At 45.2% G+C, this 25,403-nt stretch overlaps 1 protein-coding gene across 2 annotated transcripts in view; it reads right to left on the reverse strand.

Moving 5' to 3' along the window:
- LOC115137010 (tumor necrosis factor alpha-induced protein 2-like) overlaps positions 1–25,403 on the reverse strand; it is a 41,472-nt gene that overhangs the window by 6,765 nt on the left and 9,304 nt on the right. For both annotated transcript variants that reach the window (XM_029672983.2, XM_029672982.2), the window contains exons 2-9: positions 22,447–22,921; positions 22,072–22,298; positions 5,011–5,686; positions 4,559–4,673; positions 3,770–3,880; positions 3,139–3,239; positions 2,522–2,635; positions 350–485 (exon numbers count right to left, since the gene is read on the reverse strand). In XM_029672983.2, the coding sequence (XP_029528843.2) occupies positions 350–485; positions 2,522–2,635; positions 3,139–3,239; positions 3,770–3,880; positions 4,559–4,673; positions 5,011–5,686; positions 22,072–22,298; positions 22,447–22,901 (1,935 nt within the window). In that variant the 5' untranslated portion in view covers positions 22,902–22,921. The remainder of the gene's footprint in view (positions 1–349; positions 486–2,521; positions 2,636–3,138; positions 3,240–3,769; positions 3,881–4,558; positions 4,674–5,010; positions 5,687–22,071; positions 22,299–22,446; positions 22,922–25,403) is intronic.

Consider the following 25,403-nt stretch of genomic DNA (forward strand, 5'->3'; position numbering starts at 1 on the left):
TTGATTTGATTTGATTTGGTTAGGGTAAGGGTTCGATTTAGGGTTAAGGTTTAGGGTTAGGGGTTAGGGAAAATAGGATTTTGAATAGGAATCAATTGTTGGTCCCCAAAAAGTCCTCACAAGTATAGTACGACAGCTGTGTGTGTGTGTGTGTGTGTGTGTGTGTGTGTGTGTGTGTGTGTGTGTGTGTGTGTGTGTGTGTGCGTGTGTGTGTGTGCGCGTATTTGAGGTTGTTTACATGTTGTTTTGGAAAGCTGTGATCATGGGTGTGTTTATGAATCCTTTGTGTGAGTGTGTGTATGTGGTGTGTGTGTTCGCCTGCATGCGTCTGTGTGTTAAGAACACTTACCCTTATGCGCTCATACAGTCTGTCGCTCAGCACCTTCACTCCCTGGTTGACTATTCGGTCCAAGGAAGTGTTTGCTCGCCTGGCTGAGTCCTCACTGATGGCAGGGTCACACTGCACACAGCGCTGGACAAAACCCCTGCACACACACAGTCACAGCAGACTAATGAATACATTGTACACTTACAGTGCCTTGCGAAAGTATGCGGCCCCCTTGAACTTTGCGACCTTTTGCCACATTTCAGGCTTCAAACATAAAGATATAAAACTGTATTTTTTTGTGAAGAATCAACAACAAGTGGGACACAATCATGAAGTGGAACGACATTTATTGGATATTTCAAACTTTTTTAACAAATCAAAAACTAAATAATTGGGCGTGCAGAATTATTCAGCCCCCTTAAGTTAATACTTTTTAGCGCCACCTTTTGCTGCGATTACAGCTGTAAGTCGCTTGGGGTATGTCTTTATCAGTTTTGCACATCGAGAGACTGACATTTTTCCCCATTCCTCCTTGCAAAACAGCTCGAGCTCAGTGAGGTTGGATGGAGAGCATTTGTGAACAGCAGTTTTCAGTTCTTTCCACAGATTCTCGATTGGATTCAGGTCTGGACTTTGACTTGGCCATTCTAACACCTGGATATGTTTATTTTTGAACCATTCCATTGTAGATTTTGCTTTATGTTTTGGATCATTGTCTTGTTGGAAGACAAATCTCCGTCCCAGTCTCAGGTCTTTTGCAGACTCCATCAGGTTTTCTTCCAGAATGGTCCTATATTTGGCTCCATCCATCTTCCCATCAATTTTAACCATCTTCCCTGTCCCTGCTGAAGAAAAGCAGGCCCAAACCATGATGCTGCCACCACCATGTTTGACAGTGGGGATGGTGTGTTCAGGGTGATGAGCTGTGTTGCTTTTACGCCAAACATAACGTTTTGCATTGTTGCCAAAAAGTTCCATTTTGGTTTCATCTGACCAGAGCACCTTCTTCCACATGTTTGGTGTGTCTCCCAGGTGGCTTGTGGCAAACTTTAAACGACACTTTTTATGGATATCTTTAAGAAATGGCTTTCTTCTTGCCACTCTTCCATAAAGGCCAGATTTGTGCAATATACGACTGATTGTTGTCCTATGGACAGAGTGTCCCACCTCAGCTGTAGATCTCTGCAGTTCATCCAGAGTGATCATGGGCCTCTTGGCTGCATCTCTGATCCGTCTTCTCCTTGTATGAGCTGAAAGTTTAGAGGGACGGCCAGGTCTTGGTAGATTTGCAGTGGTCTGATACTCCTTCCATTTCAATATTATCGCTTGCACAGTGCTCCTTGGGATGTTTAAAGCTTGGGAAATCTTTTTGTATCCAAATCCGGCTTTAAACTTCTTCACAACAGTATCTCGGACCTGCCTGGTGTGTTCCTTGTTCTTCATGATGCTCTCTGCACTTTTAACGGACCTCTGAGACTATCACAGTGCAGGTGCATTTATAAGGAGACTTGATTACACACAGGTGGATTGTATTTATCATCATTAGTCATTTAGGTCAACATTGGATCATTCAGAGATCCTCACTGAACTTCTGGAGAGAGTTTGCTGCACTGAAAATAAAGGGGCTGAATAATTTTGCACGCCCAATTTTTCAGTTTTTGATTTGTTAAAAAAGTTTGAAATATCCAATAAATGTTGTTCCACTTCATGATTGTGTCCCACTTGTTGTTGATTCTTCACAAAAAAATACAGTTTTATATCTTTATGTTTGAAGCCTGAAATATGGCAAAAGGTCGCAAAGTTCAAGAGGGCCGAATACTTTCGCAAGGCACTGTACATGATTTATGCATGTTTTAAGGAATACTATGATGCAAAACACATAATCGAGACAGTTTTTTCTCTGTACTTGAAAACGGTTGACGGCTGATATGCACCAATTTGGGCGACTGTATTAACAGTGGACTAATGGACAAAATACTCAAATCTGTTTTTTTTGAGTAGAGTAGTTAAAAGAAAACTCCACCCAAAAACAAAATGTTGGTATTTGTTTTATTAGTCCATTGTTGATAAAGTTGCATGTCTGCAATCCAGTTTTCAAGATATATAACTTAAAATATATCGAAACGATGCTGCGTTTTGCAGCATAGACCTACTATAACACAATGCAGGCTAATCCTGCTACAACAGTCCTACCTGAAAGGGGGACAGCAGTTGACCAGGGCGATGGTCTTGGAGACATATCCGTCCTCGTTATCCCCAACCATGTTGACCAGACACTCGTGGAACATCTCCACTTTCCTTTGGAAGCTGGAAGTTAAGCAGTTTTAACAGTATTAGAATGTCTCATAGAGATGTTCCTTTCCATATTCCAGTTGAACTGGTTGGTTCCAGTTGATATATTCTAGAATTATTGCACAATAAAATGTTGCTGGCAGTGAGGAAACTATAGGTTTGGCCCTGTGTCATTCTATGAAGGATGACAGAGACTTTGTTTTAGGCTTTAGTATGCCATATGGAATGATACAGTGTGTTCTAGGCCTTAGTATGCCATATGGAATGATACAGTGTGTTCTAGGCTTTAGTATGTAATATGAAATGATACTGTGTGTTCTAGGCCTTAGTATGTCATATGGAATGATACAGTGTGTTCTAGGCCTTAGTATGTCATATGGAATGATACAGTGTGTTCTAGGCTTTAGTATGTAATATGAAATGATACTGTGTGTTCTAGGCCTTAGTATGTCATATGGAATGATATAGTTTTTTATAGGCCTTAGTATGTCATATGGAATGATACAGTGTGTTCTCACCTGTACAGGAAGTCAGCTAGACCATTCAGACTGCACTGAGCCACACGGGAACCCAGGTTTCTGTTGATGGCAGCCGACTGTTCAAGATCTACCTGCAGCCTCTGCAAACACACACACACACACACACACACACACACACACACACACACACACACACACACACACACACACACACACACACACACACACACACACACACAGACACACAGACACACACACACACCCGATGTTACGTTGGCAAATGTGTATTATGTGTGAAGTGCTAACAGACGCTTTCTTTTTCTCTTCCACCGCATCTGTGAAACATGAACTGACGCATGAATGACGATGATGTATAGAAGGTGTTAGTATCAATCATGGCCACTAGAGGCCAGTGAAGTGACTCTAAAACAGTGAGCTGTGATGGAGTTCTAAGGGAAGTGTCTGTATTGACTTTGGCTGCTGCTTGAGGAATGTTTTCTCTGCTCCACCAGATGGATGAGCTTATCCTCAAAATACAAAGTGACCACATTTAGCGTGCAATACAAAACCATCGGCCTCATCAAAATCAGGGGAAGAAATCAGTTATTTACATAAGCTCCTGGTGTGTGTGTGTATGCGTGTGTGTGTGTGTATGCGTGCGTGTGCGTACCTGGATGACGGTGCGAGCTAGTGTGATCTGATACTCCTCGATGTGCAGCGTCTCCATCCAACGCTTCTCCTCCTCGTCCAGCACCTGAGACAGCTCTGTGGTCACCTTCTCCTGAAACGCAACCAGACCGTGCGGTCAGACACAACTCAACCATGCACTGAACCACTGTGAGCTCTCCAGCCACAAACCATCAAAATATTTCCAATTGATGCCATCAAGACATCAAGATGGAAAAAGGTATAGAATCACAGATGATACAATACTGTAAATCTGACTTGGTTTGTTATGATATATAGTATATCACCAGTAATAGCTAACCCCTTGTAAATACCCCCCTGTATTTTAAGTTAAGGTTTCCTCCCATTGTTGCTTGACCCAGCTGAGTGATTGCCAGCCGACAGGCCACGCTGCCAATAACCCCTGTTCACTTTTTCCACTGCAGGATTTACTTGTGGACTATCATATCTACCTACGTGGACCCTCCATCTCAAACACTGACTGGAATACACATACAACAGTGTTCTAGCCTACTTGGACCTGATAATGACCTAAGCTAAATGGCCTGTTGTCTGGCTTCTATTGTGTGGTGGCCGTTGCAGACAGGAAAACCCATGGGCTGACCCTGAGACGCCGCGCACTGATTGGCTGCACTGGTCGGAGTGATAGCCCTCCCTTTAGGTGGACAGGAAGGACCATAGGTGCACCCTTTCCTTAGGCCGGTAGGGAGACACGGGGCGCACCAAATGAAGGGGGGGGCGGGGGTTGTGGGGTGGATGGTTCGGCCCTTACCCTGACGGAGTTGAGGCAGTCCAGCTCCAGTTTGTCCACGGTCTCCGAGGGCAACAGTGGCCCCAGCTTGGACCTGTTGAAGGGCATCGTCATGCTGACTGTTCCAAGGACATCCCTGGAGCGATTACAGTAGGAGGACAGAGTCAGTGGCATACTCATACAGTAACACTTAACTAATAAACGATTGTTTATGTGAAGTATAATTGACAGTATTTATGTACAGTATTATGGACAATAACATTACACTACCTTGTAACATGCGTTACAGTGAAAGCATGCAGTGAAAACGAAATGAAACATTTCTGACAAGTTGTGCAAGTTCTTTACAACCTGACATTTAGCTATATACTTTTGTTCTTTCTTGTTTTTCATGCAATTCTGCTACTTCCAGAATCTGATATGCATAAAACCACAAGTTGCAATACACAATTATTGAATGGATGGACACCCACTTGTTATAGATGTTGTAGAGCCAGTCCAGCAGAGAGTAGATATCAGTAATCAGCAGCTGGTCGTCTGTGATGCTCTGCAGTCTGCGGGCCACCGCCTGGTGGTAGCTCTGTAGGTACACCTGGAAGGGTTCATACTCCTCTGGGTACACTGGCACCACGTTCCTCTTGGCCGCCCCCAGGTCCTCCACCACCCGGGTCCGCACCCTGTCCAGGTAGTCCGCCAGCTCCCCGCCCCGGGCCTCGTTCCTCTGGGGAAGGCTCCCGTTTGCTGCCTCCGCCAACGCCTCCTTCCACTGCTGCTTCAGCTGCCTGGGTCTGGGGCCTCCGGGGAGCGCCCCCTCACCCTGCGCCCAGTCCCGGTCCGCCTGCTCCTCCTGCTGCAGCACCTGCACCACCAGCCCCAGGTTGGGCCCCGCCGTAGGGGAGCGGAGTGACTCACGCACCACCGCCCACAGCTCCTTCTGCAGGGCTTCGTACAGCAGCTCCACGTCTTTAGCTTTGCGCCTGCCGCCGTCTTTGCTCCCGGGGCTGTTGAGGTCCTCTGGGACAGCACCACCTGCTGGCGAAGAGGGCAGGGTCGCAGCGGCCGCCTCGTTACACTCCTGCTCCAGCTCCAGGATGTGTGTGTCAGCCAGGAACAGGTCTCTCTTAGTCACCAGCTGCAGAATTTCTAGAACTAAAGGAGAGAGGAGGAAAATGCGTGATACAACTCCACATAACACATGATAAACCATGCGTAGGCAATACAGCTGTATGAAGTCAAAAGGTATAATGGAGACACGATACTAATGGAAAGGTCTGGGCTCTCACCTGCCTATCTGTTATGGTACACAACCCACGACCTGGTCAAATGGATCAAGTCCTATGTAAATCCAAGACCCACTCAAATAAACATGACTATTCTTTGCTTTGAACGTGTCAAAGAGCTATGTTTGTTTTCGCGTCAAGCTAAAGGCTAAGCCACAGTGTCACTTCCTACACAGGTTCCCACATCAGGTCCTATCCATATCAGAGGCTCCAGGCCTGAGAGACAGATGTTGTTTGTCCCTTCTTGGCGTGTTGTTTTTGGGCAGATTGGACACGGTTAGACCGATCTCTCTGGAGGTGGGTTAGTTTCATCTCGACTTCAGTTGCACACTTCAAAAGATCCCATCAGGGACATGTGGGTGCCAAACATAAATCACCCTACAGTAGATTCCCACAGAATGGCTAATCGTGTGTCCACTCACTGTCCTCTCCTTAGACGCTTCCCTATCAGGTTGAGGCCCCTTATACGGCTAGCATAGCTATGGAATAGTATTTAATAAAAGTACACAGTGCTTTGCATTAAAGTGGAGAAATTGTATTTCTTGTGGAACTCCGTCTTGGCTTCAGAGAGTTCCGTTAAGTGTACACAGACTTTTAGAGTCCAGTCTCACCCATTGAGGTGATCTCATCCTCTCTTACTCTGACGTGGTCTGAGAAAAAGTTTTTAAATTAAGTACTAAAACCAGTGATGAAGTCGACCATTTCCCATCGAAGTCACCAGACACTCCTCTCTGACATCACCCCTCGCCCTCTGGGAGGAGCAACACAGCCCGTCAAAATCAACGAAGTCTGACTGTCAAGACCAAGCCCGTACTTTACGTCTAACAGTCCTTTTTGATTCAGTTCACAGAAAAGTCTGTGTGTCAAATCAAATCAAATCAAATCACATTCAATTGTATTTGTCACATGCACTGAATACAACAGGTACATTTCACCTTACAGTGAAATGCTTACTTACAGGCCCTTAACCAACAATGATTTAAGAAGTTTTAAGAAAAAAAAGTGTTAAGTAAAAAATGGATAAGTAAAAAATTGAAAAATAAAAGTAACAAATAATGAAACAGCAGCAGTAAAATAACAATAGCGAGGCTCTATATTCAGGGGGTACCGGTACAGCGTCAATGTGGGGGGGGGCACCGGTTAGTCAAGGTTATTGAGGTAATATGTACATGTAGGAAGAGTTAAAGTGACTATGCATAGATAATGAACAGAGCGTAGCAGCAGCGTAAAAGAGGGGTCTGGGTAGCCCTTTGATTAGTTGTTCAGGAGTCTTTCGGCTTGGGGGTAGAAGCTGTTAAGAAGCCCTTTGGTCCTCAACTAGAGGATAAAACAAAGTAGAGCCGTCATACAAGGGCACGCGCGCGCTCAGATTTGTCCAGTTTTTCAAAACATTTCTTATGATATCCTTTGGAAGGAAAAAAGGGTTCTTTGGAAGGCATTAAGTGTTGTACATAGAACCCTACCTGTACATCATATCTTCACAGCATGCTCTATTGCAGGGTGATTTTAAGAATTGTTTGTTTTAAAACCTGTGTTTTTGCATTGATTGGTTGAATAATTGTATGCTACACAAAGATAAATAGCATATATTTTTCTAAACTAATCAATTTTTTTTAGAAGTTGGGCTTATTGCATCTGTTACTGAGATGGTTGTTCCAGTTTAGATGATTGAGATAGTCTCAGTATTCAATCTTCCCTACCCTGGCAGTCATTCTGAATGCAGGTTGCGGGTGATTAGAAGTTCAAATGGTTGGATATCCTAACTCTGGCTGGATTCCAATAGGAATTACACATCACCTTGCAAGCCAGCTTAATGTGACTTGATGTGGCCTGTAAACCAGGAGTGTCCTAACGCTGCTGTGTTAGGGTATAACTAGGCCATCAAAGAAAGGCATATACATATATATATCATACAGTACCAGTCAACATTTTGGAACCACCTACTCATTCTAGGGTTTTTCTTTATTTTTACTATTTTCTACAAGGTAGAATAATAGTGAAGACATCAACATTATGAAATAACACATATGGAATCATGTAGTAACCAAAGTAGCCACCCTTTGCCTTGATGACAGCTTTGCACGCTCTTGGCATTCTCTCAACCAGCTTGGAACCACCTGGAATGCTTTACCAGCAGACTTGAAGGAGTTCCCACATATGCTGAGCATTTGTTGGCTGCTTTTCCTTCACTCTGCGGTCTAACTCATCCCAAACCATCTCAATAGCGTTGAGGTCGGTTGGTTGTGCAGCACTCCATCACCCTCCTTCTTGATCAATTAGCCCTTACACAGACTGGCTGTCCTGTTGAAAAACAAATGACAGCCCCACTAAGCGCAACTCAGATGCGGTGGCGTATCACTGCAGAATCATGTGGTAGCCATGCTTGTTAAGTGTGCCTTGAACTCAAAATAAATCACTGACAGTGTCACCAGCAAAGCACCCCCACACCATCACACCTCCTCCTCCATGCTTCACGGTGGGAACCACACATGCGGAGATCATCCGTTCACCTACTCTGCGTCTCACAAAGACACGGCGGTTGCAACCACAAATCTCTCATTTGGATTTCCACCGGTCTAATGTCCATTGCTCGTGTTTCTTCGCTTAAGCAAGTCTCTCCTTCTTATTGATGTCCTTTAGTAGTGGTTTCTTTGCAGCAATTCGACCATGAAGGTCTTATTCACGCAGTCTCCTCTGAACAGTTGATGTTGAGATGTGTCTGTTACTTGAACTCTGGGAAGCATTTATTTGGGCTGCAATTTCTGAGGCTTGTAACTCTAATGAACTTTTAACTCTGCAACAGAGGTAACTCTGAGTCTTCATTTTCTGGCTCATGAGAGCCAGTTTCATCATAGCACTTTTTGCAACTGCACTTTCCAAGTTCTTGATATTTTCCGTATTGAATGACCTTCATGTCTTAAAGTAATGATGGACTGTCATTTCTCTTTGCTTATTTGAGCTATTGTTGCCATAATATGGACTTGGTATTTTACCAAATAGGGCTATCTTCTGTATCAAATCAAAATCATATCAAACCAAATCCAATTGTATTGGTCACATACACATGGTTAGCAGACGTTAATGCGAGTGTAGTGAAATGCTTGTGCTTCTAGTTCCGACAGTCCAGTAATATCTAACAAGTAATCTAACAATTTCCCAACAACTACCTAATACACACAAATCTAAAGGGGTGAATGAGAATATGTACATATAAATATATGGATGAGCGATGGCCGAGTGGCATAGGCAATGTGCAATAGATGGTATAAAATACAGTATATACATATGATATGAGTAATGTAAGATATGTAAACATTATTAAAGTGGCATTATTTAACGTGGTGTTGTTTTAAGTGACTAGTGATCCATTTCTTAAAGTGGCCAGTGATTGGGTCTCAATGTAGGCAGCAGCCTCTCTGAGTTAGTGATTGCTGTTTAGCAGTCTGATGGCATTGAGATAGAAGCTGTTTTTGAGTCTCTTGGTCCCAGCTTTGATGCATCTGTATTGACCTCGCCTTCTGATGGTAGCAGTGTGAGCAGGGGGTGGCTCGGGTCGTTGTTGTCCTTGATGATCTTTTTGGCCTTCCTGTGACATGGGGTGCTGTAGGTGTCATGGAGATCAGGTAGTTTGCCCCCGGTGATGCGTTGTGCAGACCTCACCACCCTCTGAAGAGCCTTGCGATTGAGGGCGGAGCAGATGCCGTACCAGGCTGTGATACAGCCCGACAGGATGCTCTCGATTGTGGATCTGTAAAAGTTTGTCAGGGATTTGGTTGACAAGCCAAATTTTGTCAGCCTTCTGAGGTTGTCTTTATGGGTGGAACATTTCAGTTTGTCTGTGATGTGTACACCGAGGAACTTAAAACTTTCCACCTTCTCCACTGCTGTCCCTTCGATGTGGATAGGGGTGCTCCCTCTGCTGTTTCCTGAAGTCCACAATCATCTCCTTTGTTATGTTGACGTTGAGTGAGAGGTTGTTTTCCTGACACCACATTCTGAGTGCCCTCACCTCCTCCCTGTAGGCTGTCTCGTCATTGTTGGTAATCAAGCCCACTACTGTTGTGTCAACTGCAAACTTGAAGATTGAGTTGGAGGCGTGCATGGCCACGCAGTCGTGGGTGAACAGAGAGTACAGGAGGGGGCTGAGCACGTACCCTTGTGGAGCCTCAGTGTTGATGGTTACCGAAGTGGAGATGTTGTTTCCTACCTTCAACACCTGGGAGCGGCCCATCAGAAAGTCCAGGACCCAAATGCACAGGGCGGGTTTGAGACCCAGGACCTCCAGCTTGATGATGTGCTTGGAGGGTACTATGGTGTTGAATGCTGAGCTGTAGTCAACTAACAGAATTCTTACATAGGTATTTCTCTTGTCCAGATGGGATAGGGCAGTGTACAGTGCGATGGCGAATGCATCTTTTGTTGACCTGTTTGGACGGTATGCAAACTGAAGTGGGTCTAGGGTGGCCGGTAAGGTGGAGGTGATATGATCCTTGACTAGTCTCTCAAAGCACTTCATGATGACAGAGTTCAGTTCTCTTTGCCTTCTTGGGTACAGGAACAATGGTGGCCATCTTGAAGCATGTGGGGACAGCAGACTGGGATTGGGAGTGATTCAATATGTCCTTAAACACACCACCCAGCTGGTCTGCACATGCTCTGAGGACGTAGCTAGGGATGCAGTCTGGGCCAGCAGCCTTTACAAGGGTTAACATGTTTAAGTATTTTACTCAGGTCGGCCACGGAGGAGGAGAGGGGGGGCCAGTCCTTGTAAGCGGGCCACAACAGTGACACTGTATCCTCAAAGTGGGCAAAGAAGGTGTTTAGTTTGTCTGGAAGCATGCCATGGCTGGTTTTCATTTTGTAGTCTGTGATTCCCTGTAGACCCTGCCACATACGTCTCGTGTCTGAGCCGTTGAATTGCAACTCCACTTTGTCCCTGTACTGGCATTTTGCTTGTTTGATTGCCTTGCGGAGAGAATAACTACACTGTTAATATTCAGCCATATTCCCAGACCTCTTTACATGGGTAAATGCGGTAGTTCACGCCTTCAGTTTTGCGCGAATGCCATCATCCATCCACGGTTTCTGGTTAGGGTAGGTTTTAATAGTCACAGTGGGTACATCATCTGCAATGCACTTCTTTATGAACTCACTCACCGAGTCAACGTATAGATCACTGTTGTTCTCTGAGGCTGACTGGAACATATCCCAGTCGGCGTGATCAAAACAATCTTGATGCGTGGATTCCGATTTGTCAGACCAGCGTTAAATGGTTCTAGTCACTGGTACATCCAGTGGAACAAGATGGCATCGTGTTCGGATTTGCCCAACGGGAGGGCGGGGGAGGGCTTTGTATGCATCGCGGAAGTTAGAGTAGCAGTGATCGAGTGTATTATATGGTATCCAGTTTACATAGAGTCCAGTGAAGTTCCTCGAGGGCCGTCTTGGTGTCTGCTTGAGAGGGAATGTACACAGCTGTGATGATATCTGACGAGAATTATCTTGGGAGGTAATATGGCCGGCATTTGATTGTAAGGAATTCTTCGTCGGGTGAGCAGAAGGACTTGAGTTCCTGTATGTTATGATTACACCATGAGTTGTTAATCATGAAGCATACACCCCTGCCCTTCCTCTTCCCAGAGAGGTGTTTATCTCTGTTGGCGCAATGCATGGAGAAGCCCAGTGGCTGAACCGATTCCGACAACATATCCAGAGAGAGCCATGTTTCCTTGAAACAGAGAATGTTACAATCTCTGATGTCTCTCTGGAAGGCAACCCTTGCTCGAATTTCATCTACCTTGTTAAGAGACTGGACATTGGCGAGTAGTATACTCGGGAGTGGAGATGTGATGTGCACGTCTACGGAGCCTGACCAGGAGGCCGCACCATCTGCCCTTTCTGCAGCGCCTTTGTTTTGGGTCGGCTTCTGGGATTAGATCCATTGTCCTGGGTGGTGGTCCAAACAGAGGATCCGCTTCGGGAAAGTTGTATTCCTGGTCTTAATGTTGGTAAGTTGACATTGCGCATATATCCAATAGTTCTTCCCGGTTGTATGTAATAAAACTTAATATTTCCTGGGGTAACAGTGTAAGAAATATTACATAAAAAAACAAAATACTGCATAATTTCCTATGGACTCGAAGCGAGGCGACCATCTCTACAACCACCCCTACCTTGTCACAACACAACCGATTGGCTCAAACGCATTAAAGAAGGAAAGAAATTCCACAATTGAACTTTTAACGAGGCACACTTGTTAATTGAAATGCATTCTAGGTGACTACCTCATGAAGCTGGTTGAGAGAATGCCAAGCGTGTGCAAAGCTGTCATGAAGGCAAAGGACTTTGATTTGTTTAATACTTCTTTGGTTAATACACGATTCCATATGTGTTATTTCATAGTATTGATAAAATAAAGAAAAACCCTACATATATATATGGTCAGGGATGAGTTGATGAGGGAAGTGAGGAAGTGTACAGACAGCTCAAGAAGTATGCTTAGATATAAAAATGCCTGGTTTAAATGTAATCTGGCACTTTATGATAATATTTTGATGTTTGTGTATTCGTGAGGATGAGATGATATGTGCCTGTGTTAATGATGTGTGTTATGAGCCCATGTACTGTGTTGTAACTTCGATGTAATATCCTAGGCATGTCCGTGCAGTACATTAATATGTGTGATTTATAGCAGTCAGAATAAAACACTCATTAAAATGAAATTGTAACGGGCAAAGAGGTATGCTTCGATAACTAATGCAGAAAAATATACTCTTTTTACATAGTGATTATGGCTGTAGATTGCAGGAAAAAGCTTTTGTCACATACTTCCTGACACCTCTAAAACAATGGGTGCATGATGCCCCTGAGATCAAGCCCTACTTTATGGCTTTCATTCAATCTGTGGTTTTTCCGCCCTAATGTAATTGGCTTATATACTGTCAGGCTCCTTGAGTCCTTTTCACTTGACCTCACACACTGAATGCAACTGTGAAATGGAACAAAGCACTGTGGCTCATTTACATAGTTCATTCCAATAAACAGTCTTGAGTGCTATCCTTTTACAGGAATACACCCCTTCAGGTACTGATGCTTTTCTAGAGCAGAGAGCTTTGAAATGCTCTTCTTGTCTGGGCCCCATGATCTGTATACTGCGATAACATTTCAGACCAAAGTTCAGTCAGTTTTTATCTGATGGCAAAGTACCTATGTTGATTAACTTATTGGTGGTTATGGGATTTGGCTGGCAAAAGTGCCTCTGTCCACATTTCTTTTATTTTTATAACCTTTATTTAACTAGGCAAGTCGGGTAAGAACAAATACTTATTTACAATGACGGCCTAGACCGGCCAAATACAGACGACTCTGGGCCAATTGTGTGCCGCCCTACGGCACTCCCAAACACGGCCGGTTGTGATACAGCCTGGATTCAAACCAGGGTGTCTGTAGTGTCACCTCTAGCACTGAGATGCAGTGCCTTACACCGCTGCGCCACTCGGGACTCTATGGTGGGACCCGGCGGGTAACAAAAGCATAGCAGAAGTTCAAGAGAACATTAGGACAAATGGGGAACGGTCTCACATTCTAAGTTGCTTATTAACTGACCAATCCAAAGATCAGCCATTGACAGAGTGTTCCCAGTACCTGAAACAGGTGGATGGAGGAAGCTTTCTAATCATACCTACAAGGCAATAAAGATAGCATTATGTATATTTCAGTGCAGACATATTTAAAGCTTCTAAGCTCTATACGGCAAGGAACACGTCAAGGTATATATTACCAGGTTTTATCGCACCAATAAACCAAACCGTTTTATGACTTACAGAGAACTAGTTGTGGGTCCAAGCTATCAGAGTACAACTACACATTTATAAAGCCAACCCCTCCGTTCAAAGTAACTAACTACAGTTTGAAAAAAACCTATTGAATGCTTGCTTGCGAAACATACAGTTGAAGTCGGAAGTTTAGATACACCTTAGCCAAATACATTTAAACTCAGTTTTTCACAATTCCTGACATTTAATCCGAGTAAAGATTCCCTGTCTTACGTAAGATAGGATCACCACTTTGTTTCAAGAATGTGAAATGTCAGGACAATAGTCTAGAATGATTTATTTCAGCTTTAATTTCTTTCATCACATTCCCAATGGGTCAGAAGTTTACATACACTCAATTAGTATTTGGTAGCATTGCCTTTAAATTGTTTAACTTGGGTCAAACATTTCGGGTAGCCTTCCACAAGTTTCCCACGATAAGTTGGGTGAATTTTAGCCCATTCCTCCTGACAGAGCTGGTGTAAATGAGTCAGGTTTCTAGGCCTCCTTGCTCGCACACGCTTTTTCTGTTCTGCCCACAAATTTGATATAGGATTGAGGTCAGTACTTTGTGATGGCCACTCCAATACTTAGACTTTGTTGTCCTTAAGCCATTTTGCCACAACTTTGGAAGTATGCTTGGGGTCATTGTCCATTTGGAAGACTCATTTGTGACCAAGCTTTAACTTCCTGACTGATGTTTTGAGATGTTGCTTCAATATATCCACATAATTGTCCCTCCTCATGATGCCATCTATTTTGTGAAGTGCACCAGTCAATCCTGCAGCAAAGCACGCCCACAACATGATGCTGCCACTCCCGTGCTTCACGGTTGGGATGGTGTTCTTTGGCTTGCAAGCCTCCCCCTTTTTCCTCCAAACATAATGATGGTCATTATGGCCAAACAGTTCTGTTTTTGTTTCATCAGACCAGAGGACATTTCTCCAAAAGGTATGATCTTTGTCCCCATGTGCAGTTGCAAACCGTAGTCTGGCTTTTTTATGGTGGTTTTGGAGCAGTGGCTTCTTCCTTGCTGAGCGGCCTTTCAGGTTATGTCGATATAGAACTTGTTTTACTGTGGATATAGATACTTTTATACCTGTTTCCTCCAGCATCTTCACAAGGTCCTTTGCTGTTGTTCTGGGATTGATTTGCACTTTTCGCACCAAAGTACATTCATCTCTAGGAGACAGAACGTGTCTCCTTCCTGAGCGGAATGACGGCTGCGTGGTCCCATGGTGTTTATACTTGCGTACTATTGTTTGTACAGATGAATGTGGCAATTTCAGGCATTTGGAAATTGCTCCCAAGGATGAACCAGACTTGTGGAGGTCTACAATTATTTTTCAGAGGTCTTGGTTGATTTCTTTTGATTTTCCCATAATGTCAAGCAAAGAGGCACTGAGTTTGAAGGTAGGCCTTGAAATACATCCACAGGTACACCTCCAATTGGCTCCAATTATGTCAATTAGCCTATCAGAAGCTTCTAAAGCCATGACATAATTTTCTGGAATTTTCCAAGCTGTTTAAAGGCACAGTCAACTTAGTGTATGTAAACTTCTGACCCACTGGAATTGTGATACAGTGAATTATAAGTGAAATAATCTGTCTGTAAACAATTTTTGGAAAAATTACTTGTGTTATGCACAAAGTAGATATCCTAACCAACTTGCCAAAACTATAGTTTGTTAACAAGAAATGTGTGGTGGTTGAAAAACTAGTTTTAATGACTCCAACCTAAGTGTATGTAAACTTCTGACTTCAACTGTACATGGAATGCTATTGTGTTACAATAGTGTACTCAAAATAAAACTCAGAGAGTTGTTTACACATTCTTTGTGATAAGTGCTAGGGGGTAGGTCTGGTATTTAAAGTCATTACACAATGTGATTAGAGGGGTTAGTGTAGTGAATCACTGTGTCCTAGAGTGTTTGGAGATGCTTGTCTCAGCATACCGGTCAGCCCAAGTGAGGTGACTGGAGCATAGTACTTGGAGGAGAAGGAAACTGTCGGATGAGAACCAGGAGGAGTCAGCCATGTCTCTTACTGTCTGCTAATGATTGGGCTGCTGTGTGTCTCAGTATTAGGTGTCAAACTTAATAAGGCTCCCGATCTGCTTGCATAGCTCATTTGTGGCTCTGGGCAGCCGGATAGCAATTTACATGCTGTTGTCCTGCATAGCCCAGCAGCATGGCAGGAAATGATGTAATTTCCTACTCCTCCAGTCCAGTGGTGTGGTAACTGAACACAACGACCCCAGGAAAAGGGGCAGGGAGGTGTGGGGCTGGGGCGGTGACATGACACCACTTTGGGGACTCTCTCTTATAGGCCTACGAAGCACATCGCACCAATGCTATGGTGCGTCACAGATCAGCTGTGTAAATAACCATCCCTCTCTCTCTGTCCGGGGCACCGCACGGCTTCCAGGAGCCTTTGCAGTGCTGAGTTGCCCGTTTAGAGGATGCGGGGGCGCTCCGCTTCCGGCCTGCCGCCTTGCTCATCCTTCCCTGTCCCGCTCGAGGAAGAGAAGTTGTGCCCAGCGATGCCATGGCTCCGCCGATACCCCTCCCCCAACAACACTCCATTATGGCCAAAGTTGCCTGCCAACGCAGCGGAAGGACATCTAAATATAAAACACAATGCAACCAGGCACATCTCCCTTAAAGAGAGTGGGAGGTGGAACATTACTGTTCTTCCTCCCTTTAGGAGGACACCATGTCTTCCACATGATGGGTGTCTCCCCCCAGACAGAGCCCTCAGCCTGGGCGTTACCTGTCACATGATGTAGCTGGTGGTGACGTGTCACAGAGGGTGTAACTGTGTCACCCACTGGGACGATTAGTCCGCCGTGGCTCAGCCTGCGCCCAATCACCACGTTAAGGTGAGAGGTCAGACCCAAAACGCACCAAAACTGGATTGCCAGATGTTTGAGGGCTCTGCACAGAGATTTGACGGCCTATCCAGGAGTCATTAAAAGCACGAATTGGCCTGGAATGGGCAGTTCCACAGATGCTTAGCTAAGCTATACAGAACAGGGGAACACTTGTCTTTTGTTCCAAGGCACTTGCCCTCTAAGCCTGTCATAAGCAACAGGCCCAGCTAATGTATAGCAGTGGCACCACCCTTCCTCAGTGAAAACCACAAAGGGTATAATGTTGCGAGGGCCGCCTATGGGATCTATAAAGGCTTACATATTATGTAACTTTACCTTGAGGAATTTAGGGAGAAATGTTGGCCTTTTTTATTCCCAAAGGGAGTAAAATAAATTATTCCCTCAAATAAAAGCACTGACTAAGCAGGATATGTAGTGTACTCTCTTTTCAAATTATGCAGGGTATCAACGCACCTGCAGAACTGCCATTGAGACGATCTCCAGTCATGTTGCTCAGAGCCTAGCAGCACAGAGGGTTATATTGTCCGGGGGTGTCAAGCATTAAGTAAGATATGAGCCTCCTTCCTGGATAGCAAAACCACAGTTCTCTCTGCAGTGAATTCAAAGCAGCATCATATGTTCCCCTTAAACTGCATGTCTAAGATCTAAGACCCCCATCTATGCCCACCACCTCCTCAGTCCTCGGCAGGCTTTCTATGGGTACTGTAGGTGGACACCTGAGCTCTAGAACCTCATCTCCCATTCTCTGGTACCCATTCAACCTTTATCTAGACAGAAGCATTCTAGCCTGGTCCCAGATCTGTTTGTGCTGTCGTGAAGCCAACTGCTATGGTTGTTGTCAATGCCAAACAGACATGGGACCAAGCTAGAGGCAGCCTGCCCGCCTTCACATCTAAGCGCGTGCGATCCAAAAGCAGAAAATCAAATAAGCAGAGGAGCATCCAACAACCTTCCCAAAGCTCCACCAAAATCCCCCATATTCCTGCAGGCACAGCTGGGTCAAATCTGTTCCCTCCTTTCCTTCCTATCCTCTCCTTCCATCCCTTTCTCCACAATCCTAAGCTCAGCCACAACAAAGCAAACCTGGCCCTGACCCGGCCATGTCCTGAGAAAGCCTTTGGTCTCAGGCAAGCCCTCCAGGCCTCGGTCGGAGAGTGACACGGCGTCCATGTGAAGTGAGCGGCGGCCCAGAAACAAAGAGGCCTCCTCCCCAGCCACTCCCTCCCGTCAGCACATGCCCCGGCAGGGCTGGGACTGATCACATTAACTCATCCTGGGAGTCAATAGTGCACTGTACTCAAATTCCCCTTTCTCCTCATTGCTATGGACATTCAACTGACACTGACAAAACAAACACTAATCGGATCATAGGAAAAGTGCACTGCCTGGGTTGTCACTCCGGCAGAAAAGGCAGCTCTGCCCAGTTTTTTTTAACCAACTGATTGCTCGTTATACTGTTTTTCTAATTGCTGCCATAGTGAGGTATGAAAACACTTATTTCTTTTGGCACATGGAAACTTGAAACTGACTGTGTTACAGCTGGTGTGTTTCAAGGTCATATATTGAATATGAGAGGAAGCAGCATGCATTCCATCATGGCTAACATAGCCATTTGTTGCTAGGATTCTGAGCTGGACCCAGTTTTCACAGCAGTTACTGCAGGACATGAGCCAGCGCTAGTTACAGTTTTATGGTCCAGGGGCCTTGGGGTTGTCATTTGGCAAGGCCTGGAAATCATTCACTAGGCTGTGGCCTGCACCTCCTATATGGCCCTGTTATCAAGGCGCTCTCGGATGACGTCTGGACCGCTGTGAACTCAACCTAATGTGGACGCACCCAGCCAATCAGAGGAGTACGACACACAGAGATTACGATTGCCATGTTAGCTGGGTAACCAGAGAGGGCTGATGATGATGGGGAAAGTGGGTTGGAACAGGAGGCTGTGGGCTGAGGGCTTGGTCAGAATATGTTGTAATCGGACTCTAGCTTTCTGAATACCTGAGGCCAGGTTGGTTGCCACACTTATCTGATTGGAAGAACACTGAAGGGGACATCCCATGCGGAGGGACAGGGAGCAGTGTTGAGGTTGCTGTGGCTTTGTGCCCTTTCACACTATACATATGTAACTGCTTTACTTTCAAGGTACAGATGGGTTGCAAGATGTGCTGTGGTTTCACCTCTGAATATGTGTTTCCTTAGTTTCAATACCTATCATGACTGCATTCTCTTTTCTTTATTCTGTCTTGAATGATTTAGTATCAACACGCTGCATCTTTGATTGAGGGATCTTTCAAATGTAGCTCTCAATTTGTCTGAAACAGTTGGCAAATAGTCTGAATAGTCACTCACTCTCCATTACTCAGGTATTTCCTGACACCTGAGCACAGCCACACAGTCTACTTAGCCGAGCACAGACTGTTTTTCTTTCTGGAATCAATGCCACAGTACTGATGTCCGCAAACATACACTGTCCGTTGTGTTTTCCTTAGCTCCTGGCTCTTTTAATAAGGACCAGTCTAGAAACAAACAGCCTCAAGGAACAAAGGCTTGTTCCATGTTGAAGGAGGGCCCAACTCTTTACAGAGGGATGGCCTGGTGAGAATGTTACTGCTACTGCTCTTAAACCATCTTCCCCTAATTGTTTTATTTAACTAGGCAAGTCAGTTAAGAAGAAATTCATTGGGTTAACTGCCTTGTTCAGGGGCAGAACAGCAGATTTTTACCTTGTCAGCTCGGGGATTCGATCCAGCAACCTTTCTTATGAAGACAATGATGGTGTCAAATATTTACCAGCTTCAACATTACCCTGAAAAGACCTTTAAAGTAGAGGTTTCAGTTTTGTAGAATGAGGAAATGAATCTAACATGCTATGACTGGAAGAAACAAGAGTTCCCTACTGGTCATGTCTTTGTGATTTAAGGGGGCTAACAACCACCGTCACTGTTCTGCTGCACAACAGTTTGTGCTGACAGCTGAGAGAACAATGCCAGAAAGAGCTGTGTTTTCCCCTAACAAACACGGTCAAATAAACAAATATAACGCCTCTTCGCTGTGGGTCAGCTGGAGGGGGGTTCAACCAAGAAATAACACACATGTTTGAAACACACAGAGTGGAGCACGCATCCCATTCCTCCTCCATGGATACCTCTTTCATCACTCTCTTCGTACGGCACTCATGCATGGATCCCCGGGGCGAGGTGTAATGGTGTAAAGCTTTGATATGACAGCCTGTATGGCTGAATCTCTAAGGCGATAAGGCCATTCTGTCCTGCTTCACTAGTCTCAGATATGTCATGGGGCCCAGTGACGCAGGTAGAATGGCATGAACATGGAGAAGCAGCATCTACAGTGGGGAGAACAAGTATTTGATATACTGCCGATTTTGCATGTTTTCCTACTTACAAAGAATGTAGAGGTCTGTAATTTGTATCATAGGTGCACTTCAACTGTGAGAGACGGAATCTAAAACAAAAATCCAGAAAATCACATTGTATGATTTTTAAGTAATTAATTTGCATTTTATTGCATGACGTAAGTATTTGATCACCTACCAACCAGTAAGAATTCCGGCTCTCACAGACTTGTTAGTTTTTCTTTAAGAAGCTCTCCTGTTCTCCACTCATTACCTGTATTAACTGCACCTGTTTGAACTCGTTACCTGTATAAAAGACACCTGTCCACACACTCAATCAAACAGATGCCAACCTCTCCACAAAGGCCAAGACCAGAGGGCTGTGTAAGGACATCAGGGATAAAATTGTAGACCTGCACAAGGCTGGGATGGGCTACAGGACAATAGGCAAGCAGCTTGGTGAGAAGGCAACAACTGTTGGAGCAATTATTAGAAAATGGAAGAAGTTCAAGATGATGGTCAATCACCCTCGGTCTGGGGCTCCATGCAAGATCTCACCTCGTGGGGCATCAATGATCATGAGGAAGGTGAGGGATCAGCCCAGAACTACACGGCAGGACCTGGTCAATGACCTGAAGAGAGCTGGGACCACAGTCTCAAAGAAAACCATTAGTAACACACTACGCTGTCATGGATTAAAATCCTGCAGCGCACGCAAGGTCCCCCTGCTCAAGCCAGAGCATGTCCAGGCCCGTCTGAAGTTTGCCAATGACCAGACCTGAACCCAATAGAACATCTTTGGAGGGAGCTGAAAGTCTGTGTTACCCAGCAACAGCCCCAAAACCTGAAGGAACTGGAGAAGGTCTGTATGGAGGAGTGGGCCAAAATCCCTGCTGCAGTGTGTGCACAACTGGTCAAGAACTACAGGAAACGTATGATCTCTGTAATTGCAAACAAAGGTTTCTGTACCAAATATTAAGTTCTGCTTTTCTGATGTATCAAATACTTATGTCATGCAATAAAATGCAAATGAATTACTTAAAAATCATACAACGTGATCTTCTGGATTTTTGTTTTAGATTCCATCTCTCACAATAGAAGTGTACCTATGATAAAAATGACAGACCTCTACATGCTTTGTAAGTGGGAAAACCGGCAAAATCGGCAGTGTATCAAATACTTGTTCTCCCCACTGTATATAAAGACTCCGAATGTGTGACATGTCCTCTGGGTCACATCAATGGAGGCATGAAGTCAACAGCCTGTAAACAACACATCTCAGTGATATTTTGAGTGTGATACGATGGTATTTGGCCTACTTGCTTAGTGAAAGGCCAGGATAAAGAGTGAACATGTCTGATCCTGAGCTCTCAGCAGTTTCTATGTGCTGTTGGTGAATCTGGTTAAAAGGACTTGTACATTCTTTATAACATCTTTTTTTTTTAAATGGGTCTGTTGCTACCACTTTTAGCCTTACCTTTACTCTTCACACAGAGAGACAGGCACATCCTGTTGGTATTAAACATGAAAGCTGATCTCTAGCCATGCTGACATGGTGGTGCACCATTACCGAGTGCACTCACGCTATCCTGAACGTTAAGCTCTGGATTATTCAATTCAGACTCACGGAATCAAGTTCTATGCTTTTTTTTCTATGCCACATATTACATCGAATATCTCTGTGGGAAACCCTTAGGTTGGTCCTCCTGCATGGGGATGACCGCATCGCTCAGCCGTGGCCTAGTTGGACCTGGTCTCCTCTATCCCAGCGACATCTTTCTCCCATTGTTTCCAAAGTGTCCAAAAACAGCCCCAGACATTGAGACATTCCTAGCATTATCTCTGTTGTGAAAATGGTAGCACACTGCGGAGAATATAAGCGGGATTGATTGTTCACTGGAAGGGAGGCTGACACTGTTTTATGGTAGACCTGTGAAACATGGAATGCTCAGCTGAACTGAAGTAAACCTTGGCCATGACTATCAACTAACTGTTTGGGTTATTATCGGCCATGATCTCCATGCATTTTAGCAGTATCGTATCTCTTCAAATGCAATGGGGGATAGCATACCCTTACTGGTTCAGTTACCAATCAACAGTCATCATAGGACCCCCGTTGGAATCATTCAGAGTGGATCCCAGTGCATACTGGCCGACCCTTAGTAACCCAGTGCTCCACTGAGGGCTGTCCTTACCTGAGAGGGGCTCCCTTGGCTTCACCTCCTCCACCACTTCCTCCTCCACCACCTCCTCTTCATGAGACGAGTGGTCGGCCACGGACTCCCTCTTCAGCTTACCCAGGCCAACCATCTTCATGAAGGAGAGCCGGCGGCTGGAAGAGTCGCCCCCCTCGCTCTCTGAGCACAGCTCCCCGTTGGGCAGGCTTTCCTTGCGAAGGCTCTCCCTGCACTTCCCTGCAAATCTGTGCAGAGAAGAGGTGGAATTGAGGGTTAAGGGGTTATGCAATAGGAGATGTGGGCTGGGCTCAACATCCGCTACTAAACCACTCCTCAACAGCTTTTCTCTACACCTCTCGTACCTGAGTAAGCTTCCCTCTACACCTCTCGTACCTGAGTAAGCTTCCCTCTGAGCTCCGTCGGCCCTTCTTCTTCTTCTCTGAGGTGGGGGTGCTTGCTACGGACCCCTGAGGGGAAGGGGTGGCAGTGCCCTTACTGCGGCCTGACATACGGAGCCCCTTGCTCAGCTTGCCCAGAGTCTTCAGCGGGGAGACGCCTCGGATACGGTCCAGGGTGCCCTTGAACGAACTCTTCCCGCCACGTCTCTCCTCGTTCGCCTCGTTCTCATCCTCCTCGTCTTCGAAGGGGTTACGGTCTCGTGGCGCGCCCCCGTCCAGGAGTGAGTTTGCCTGAGCCCATTTCTCATTGACACTGGGCTCCTCAAAGGCGCTGGATTTCAGGTTCAGGCTCATTTTGCGAAGGATCAGCTCGCCACGCGTGTTCTCCAACTCCCCGTTCACCCTGCTGCCTCCCTTCAGCCGCGCTGGGAGGTTCTTGAGGATGGGCATGCTTCCACTTGGGGTTTAAACTAAGGAACAGAGAGAGAAAGAGATGTGGAATGATTACTTAGGACCTCTTCCAAGAGATGCTTCCTTTAAATTGGACCTGAATAAAACTGATAGCACAGTATGTCACACATCTTTCTTTGTTCATTTTAGTAGGCTACCTAATAAGATGTTGTCTGATACAGCTAACGAGGATAGTTACTAAAGTAACTCAGATATACAGTTTACGATAACAGTCATCTGTTCGCCCCACCCTTGTGCCGGGTAATAGGATAGCTCAGATACAGGATGGTTATCAGCAATCATTAATCATCTTTAAAGAGAGAGTCTATCTGATAAAACATTAACAGGTAACCTTCTGCCTTTACCACCCAAACAGGAATCACCAAGGAAACACCAACCTTGCTTCCATTTGGGTGGGAAGACGGTTGTGAATAGATGTGCTATGCTATCATGGTCATGTGGCTGAGGTCCAGGATCTGGGCCTATTTTATTAGGTTTCAGATCCTTGTTCTACTTGTTTATGTGCTACAGTCTTTGATGCCCTTTGACCCTTTTCAATAAAACATGTTTGTCCCTCTTCGTGGGCTTCCTGCCACACCGAGAGCCCTGGGATATTTACGGCTGGAGACAAGGGGAAGGGACAACGCTGAATCACTTCCTCCTTATGTGTATGTGTGTGCTCAACAAGCTTTGGGAAAATGATGGAGACCGCTATTTCCGTGCCCTTACTTTGGGGAAATTGAAAGTGACCTCTGAGAACATTTGAGTGGAAAGTCCTGAATTGATCACTTGAAAAGTCAAGAGACCTCTGCTCACCAGTTTACAATGTTCTCCTTCCTACTCCTACTGATACCCGATACAAACATAAAAAGTAGTGATTTTGTTCTAATGAATAAAAATTCCTTGATGAATTCTGGGTAAACTATAAACTAAGTCAAACATTATGAATGGTACGCTTGGGATATAGCATATTCTAAAACACATTCCATATTAGATTTTAAAAAATGACTTGATTTATGATGTTTCACAGTAACGTGCATGGCGTTACACAAATTATTATGGCCAGGGCATTTTAAATTCCCAAAGAAGACCTATTGTTTTGTAGCGTCCCTAAGTGTTTTAGAATGACAGTGCTTCTGGATGCTTTTTCCATGTGGGTAGCTGGGGCATTCAAGGTGTCCATGTACAATCAGAGAGCCAACCTTCAGGGGAACTACACTGAGAATATTGTGATATTGTATAGGAGCTTCATACACAGCTGAACTTATTTAGACCAGGTCGTCGGCTTGGAAAAAGACCCATCTGTCTAGAGAGGGGAAGTAACCATGGGGCAAAGGAAAACTGCTACGACTGAAACGTACAACTGATGACTGGTTTGTGGCAAGGGATATTATATAACAGTGAACCCTTTCACTTTTGTTTACACAACATGAACTTAGCCTATACATTGGCTATATGAGTCCAATAGATTTATATTATATATATATATTATTATATTTATATATATTCAATAGATAGAGAGTTGCACCTCTTCTGAAAAAACCTACACTCGATCCCTCCGATGTCAACAACTACAGACCAGTATCCCTTCTTTCTTTTCTCTCCAAAACTCTTGAACGTGCCGTCCTTGGCCAGCTCTCCCGCTATCTCTCTCAGAATGACCTTCTTGATCCAAATCAGTCAGGTTTCAAGACTAGTCATTCAACTGAGACTGCTCTTCTCTGTATCACGGAGGCCCTCCGCACTGCTAAAGCTAACTCTCTCTCCTCTGCTCTCATCCTTCTAGACCTATCGGCTGCCTTCGATACTGTGAACCATCAGATCCTCCTCTCCACCCTCTCCGAGTTGGGCATCTCCGGCGCGGCCCACGCTTGGATTGCGTCCTACCTGACAGGTCGCTCCTACCAGGTGGCGTGGCGAGAATCCATCTCCACACCACGTGCTCTCACCACTGGTGTCCCCCAGGGCTCTGTTCTAGGCCCTCTCCTATTCTCGCTATACACCAAGTCACTTGGCTCTGTCATAACCTCACATGGTCTCTCCTATCATTGCTATGCAGACGACACACAATTAATCTTCTCCTTTCCCCCTTCTGATGACCAGGTGGCGAATCGCATCTCTGCATGTCTGGCAGACATATCAGTGTGGATGACGGATCACCACCTCAAGCTGAACCTCGGCAAGACGGAGCTGCTCTTCCTCCCGGGGAAGGACTGCCCGTTCCATGATCTCGCCATCACGGTTGACAACTCCATTGTGTCCTCCTCCCAGAGCGCTAAGAACCTTGGCGTGATCCTGGACAACACTCTGTCGTTCTCAACTAACATCAAGGCGGTGGCCCGTTCTTGTAGGTTCATGCTCTACAACATCCGCAGAGTACGACCCTGCCTCACACAGGAAGCAGCGCAGGTCCTAATCCAGGCACTTGTCATCTCCCGTCTGGATTACTGCAACTCGCTGTTGGCTGGGCTCCCTGCCTGTGCCATTAAGCCCCTACAACTC

This window comes from Oncorhynchus nerka, linkage group LG11 (assembly GCF_034236695.1).
Source record: "Oncorhynchus nerka isolate Pitt River linkage group LG11, Oner_Uvic_2.0, whole genome shotgun sequence".
Lineage (NCBI taxonomy): Eukaryota > Metazoa > Chordata > Actinopteri > Salmoniformes > Salmonidae > Oncorhynchus > Oncorhynchus nerka.